The sequence below is a fragment of the Arachis stenosperma genome, chromosome 10, assembly GCF_014773155.1.
Source record: "Arachis stenosperma cultivar V10309 chromosome 10, arast.V10309.gnm1.PFL2, whole genome shotgun sequence".
NCBI lineage: Eukaryota > Viridiplantae > Streptophyta > Magnoliopsida > Fabales > Fabaceae > Arachis > Arachis stenosperma.
This window is the reverse complement of record NC_080386.1, coordinates 20,796,225-20,799,814: the sequence shown is the minus strand read 5'-3', so window position 1 is coordinate 20,799,814 and position 3,590 is coordinate 20,796,225. Positions and strand designations below refer to the sequence as shown.

The 3,590-nt window shown below is 37.8% G+C and overlaps 1 protein-coding gene across 1 annotated transcript; it reads right to left on the bottom strand.

Moving 5' to 3' along the window:
- Nucleotides 1–398: 398 nt before the first annotated feature.
- Nucleotides 399–2,872, bottom strand: LOC130956849 (uncharacterized). Its single transcript, XM_057883808.1, has 2 exons — nucleotides 2,732–2,872; nucleotides 399–1,348 (listed from the first exon to the last, which is right to left on the bottom strand). The coding sequence occupies exons 1-2, from the start codon at nucleotides 2,870–2,872 to the stop codon at nucleotides 785–787; spliced, it is 705 nt and encodes a 234-aa protein (XP_057739791.1). The 3' UTR covers nucleotides 399–784.
- Between the last annotated feature and the right edge of the window lie 718 nt (nucleotides 2,873–3,590).

Here is a 3,590-nt window from a genome sequence, read left to right as displayed (position 1 = left end):
TCTAAAGATCCGAGTCCTAAGGCACTCAAAAAGTTGAAAGCACGGGACCGGACTAGCCCTTTTCTGATTGCGATTAAAATTTACAAGATCATCCCATCAATTCAATAAGAGTAGTCCCATATCAGTTTGATAAGCTTCATTTTAGTACATGATTAACAATAAAAGATAAACTTCCATTTGCTAAATTAATTAATTAACATTAGAATTAGTCAATTAATAGTAATAATTTAATTCTATAAAATAAAACTCCTGGGTCCTACCACCACATCAAAAACTAATTGAACTCTCCGCGTTAAATGTTAAAGGTCAACAATGAAGCATTTGGATAAGTACTATCACATTTTAGAGAGATCGTTAGATGGAGAATAGAGAGCATATGCTATCATGTATCACACAAATGTGAAAACAAATATTCTTACATATTCTTATTGCATCATTATCAGACCACATCATATTAAACTCGGTAGAACACCAAAACCAAAATACACCCATAACGGTAATGGTTCCACACAAAGCACACTCGGAACTTAAAATATTAATTAGTAAATAATAAATAACAAAAAAAAAAAAGGAGCAATACCAAATCTTACACAGCACCAAGGCAAAGAGGGTCTTACATCTCTGGCCTCAAGGTAAACGCACCAAATCAATGCCCCCGTGAAACCAGCGAATCGCCAAACGCCACGTGCACAACCCTTTTATTTTTAATAATTTTCAGTTTTTCACAATATTATTTATTTATTTATTAATATTATTATTATTATTAATTATTATTTTTCCTTGTTTATATCGCCAGTACGAGACCTGGGACCGATTTTCCGGTGAAACCAGAGACACTGCTCTCCCAAACGCAAGGGAACCCTCCGGAGTCAGAGCTCGCCGGAACAATTTCCGATTCACCGGAATCTGAATCGGAATCAGAGTCTCCGATCTTGGTAACGGTTAAGGAAGTGTTGAAGTACTCCCTGACCTGGGTGATTATCCCATCCGTGACTGTCCAGGCGTGGACCCAGGCGACGGAGCGCACGGCGTCGCGGCCCTCGGCGATGACGGTGCTGCCAAAGGACACGACGGAGAGCGGAACGAACTCGAAGGAGTCTGCAGCGGTGGAAGCGGAGGAGGAGGATTCTCCGGTTAGCAAGCGCTTCAGGAACTGGCAGGACGGTGGACCATGGAACCACCACTCGAGGTCTGGAGCCACGAGATTAAGGACCGCGTGAGAGTCACGCGCGCTTAGGGCGTCATAAAATGCTCGAACCAGCTTAATGTTGCTGGAGTCAGCAGCGTCCACCAACAAGGCTTCCTGAGAGTTAGCCAGTTCGTGCTGAAAATGTCTGAATCGAGGGTTCTAGAAGGTGGTTTTGGGCTTATTTTCTTTTCTGTTTCAGATAGGGAGGGGGATGAAGAATGACTGAATGAGGATGAGATCGTTTTGAATAAAAAGGTTTTGGTATTTATAGAGACCTTGGTGAGGTTGAGCTGTGATCCAGTGCGGACGCTTTCACGAGGGGTTGGGGGTCTGCTGACGTGGCTGTTTTTGATTGGGGATGGATAAATTATAGAGAGCTGGGAATAGGATTTAAGGATGATCTCACACACTCGCCTTTTATGTTTTTACTTTTTAATATATTTTGTTGTCTTAAAAATTTAAGGATTTTTTATTTTAATAAATAAATTAAATATAATAATTACTAAAATAAATAATTTAAAAAATATTTATTGAGATAAATATTTACCATATAAACGAGATATATGTAGTTTTTTAATTTTTGTATATTTCGTTTACAGTGTAAATGAGATAGATGTTATCTCGTTTATATTGTAAACGAAATATATGTATTTATAAATAATTAAATATAATTTTTAAAAATAATAAAAAATATTAATACTTTTAATTTGACCAAATTTTTACTAATAGAATGTTTCAAATAATGAAAAAATGAACAATTTTAAATAATAAAAAAAGATAAACAATCTATTTTAAATAATAAAAAAGATAAATTATCTATTTAAAATAAATATTTACCTTTTTAGCCATTAAAATAAAAAAATTGCACTTAGATTGTCCATTATTAACACAGCATTTTTTATGTGTAGCACATAGCGGTAGTTAGAAAGTTAGAATATGTGTAACGGAAAATTCGACGTGTGTGGAAGTGGTCGTCGTTTGGGAGCTTAAGGGTGCGAAAGAAGGGGGAGAATTTGTTATGATCGGCTTATCGCAACAAAGTAACAAGAAGCACCCGAGGATCATGCGGTTATAGATTAGAGTATATACCCATTTTAGTCCTCAAAGAATTTCAGACCGAATACTTTACTCTCCAACTAAAATTAATTACTCGATTGGTCCTAATAATTAATTCCGTCAGTCACTTAGGTCCTTTACTTCGTTAACTCTAACGGAGGACAAAATAGTCCCTGACAATTTTAACAGGAGACAAAATGGTTACTGACAACTCTAATAAGGGACAAATGATCCCTGATCCCTTTATTCGAAAACGACACTATTCTTCTCCAATTTTTATCATATCTCGCATAACCCTAACATTCATACTCTCCTTCTTCACTTTCACAGTCTTTTTTTTTTCCATCTTTTTCTTCCTCCTCTTTAGCTCCAAGATTAAGACATGGTGTAATTGTCACACGTGTCGCACCTACCTCAACATGTCATGGACAACACACTTCCTAAATCTGTGACTCGTACATCCACCCCCCTCTACACTTCACCCACCGAAAGCATCCACTTCCACGTCTTCGATAACATCATCTCCAACCCTGACACGTCCACGACATCCTCAAAACCAAGTTCCACAATTACTCCAAGGGTACACCTTTCTCCACTCTCCGACAAGCAATATAGATTGTTGGACATTAGGACATCATGAGAAAATTCTCCTTCGACATCATATGCAAATTCTCATTTGAAATAGACATTGAATGCTTCATTCCTTCTTTTCCAGAGTCCAAGTTGGCAGACAGCTTTGACCTCACATCCAAGTTATCAGTACAACGAGCAATATCGCCGTTGCCGCTCATATGAAAACTGAAGCGATTACTGAACATTGGTTCAGAGAAGAAGTTGAAGGAAGCGATCGGAGTGGTGGACAATGTGGTCATGGTGATGATAGGGCAGAAGAGGAGGGAGATGGCAACGACGACGACGGGTCTTAACAAATCAAACTTGCTGTCAAGATTCATGGGATCCATCGAAGACGATAACTAGTTGAGAGACATAGGCATTAATTTCTTGAATATGAATTGGTTGAGAACAAGTTGAGGATTTTTTCTTGTGAACATTAAATTTATAGAGTGTGCATTGTGTAGTTTGAAGTTACAGTGTTAGACTGCTAGTGTTATGCGAGATATGATGGAAATCAGGAGAGAACAGTGTCGTTTCCGAACAGAGGAGATTAGGGACCATTTTGTCTCCTGTTAGAGTTGTTAGGGACTATTTTGTCCTCCGTTAGAGTTAACAGAGTAAAGGACCTAAGTGACTGACGGAATTAATTGTTAGGGACCAATCGAGTAATTAATTTTAATTGTGGACTAAAGTATCCAGTCTGAAATTCTTTGAGGACCAAAATGGGTAT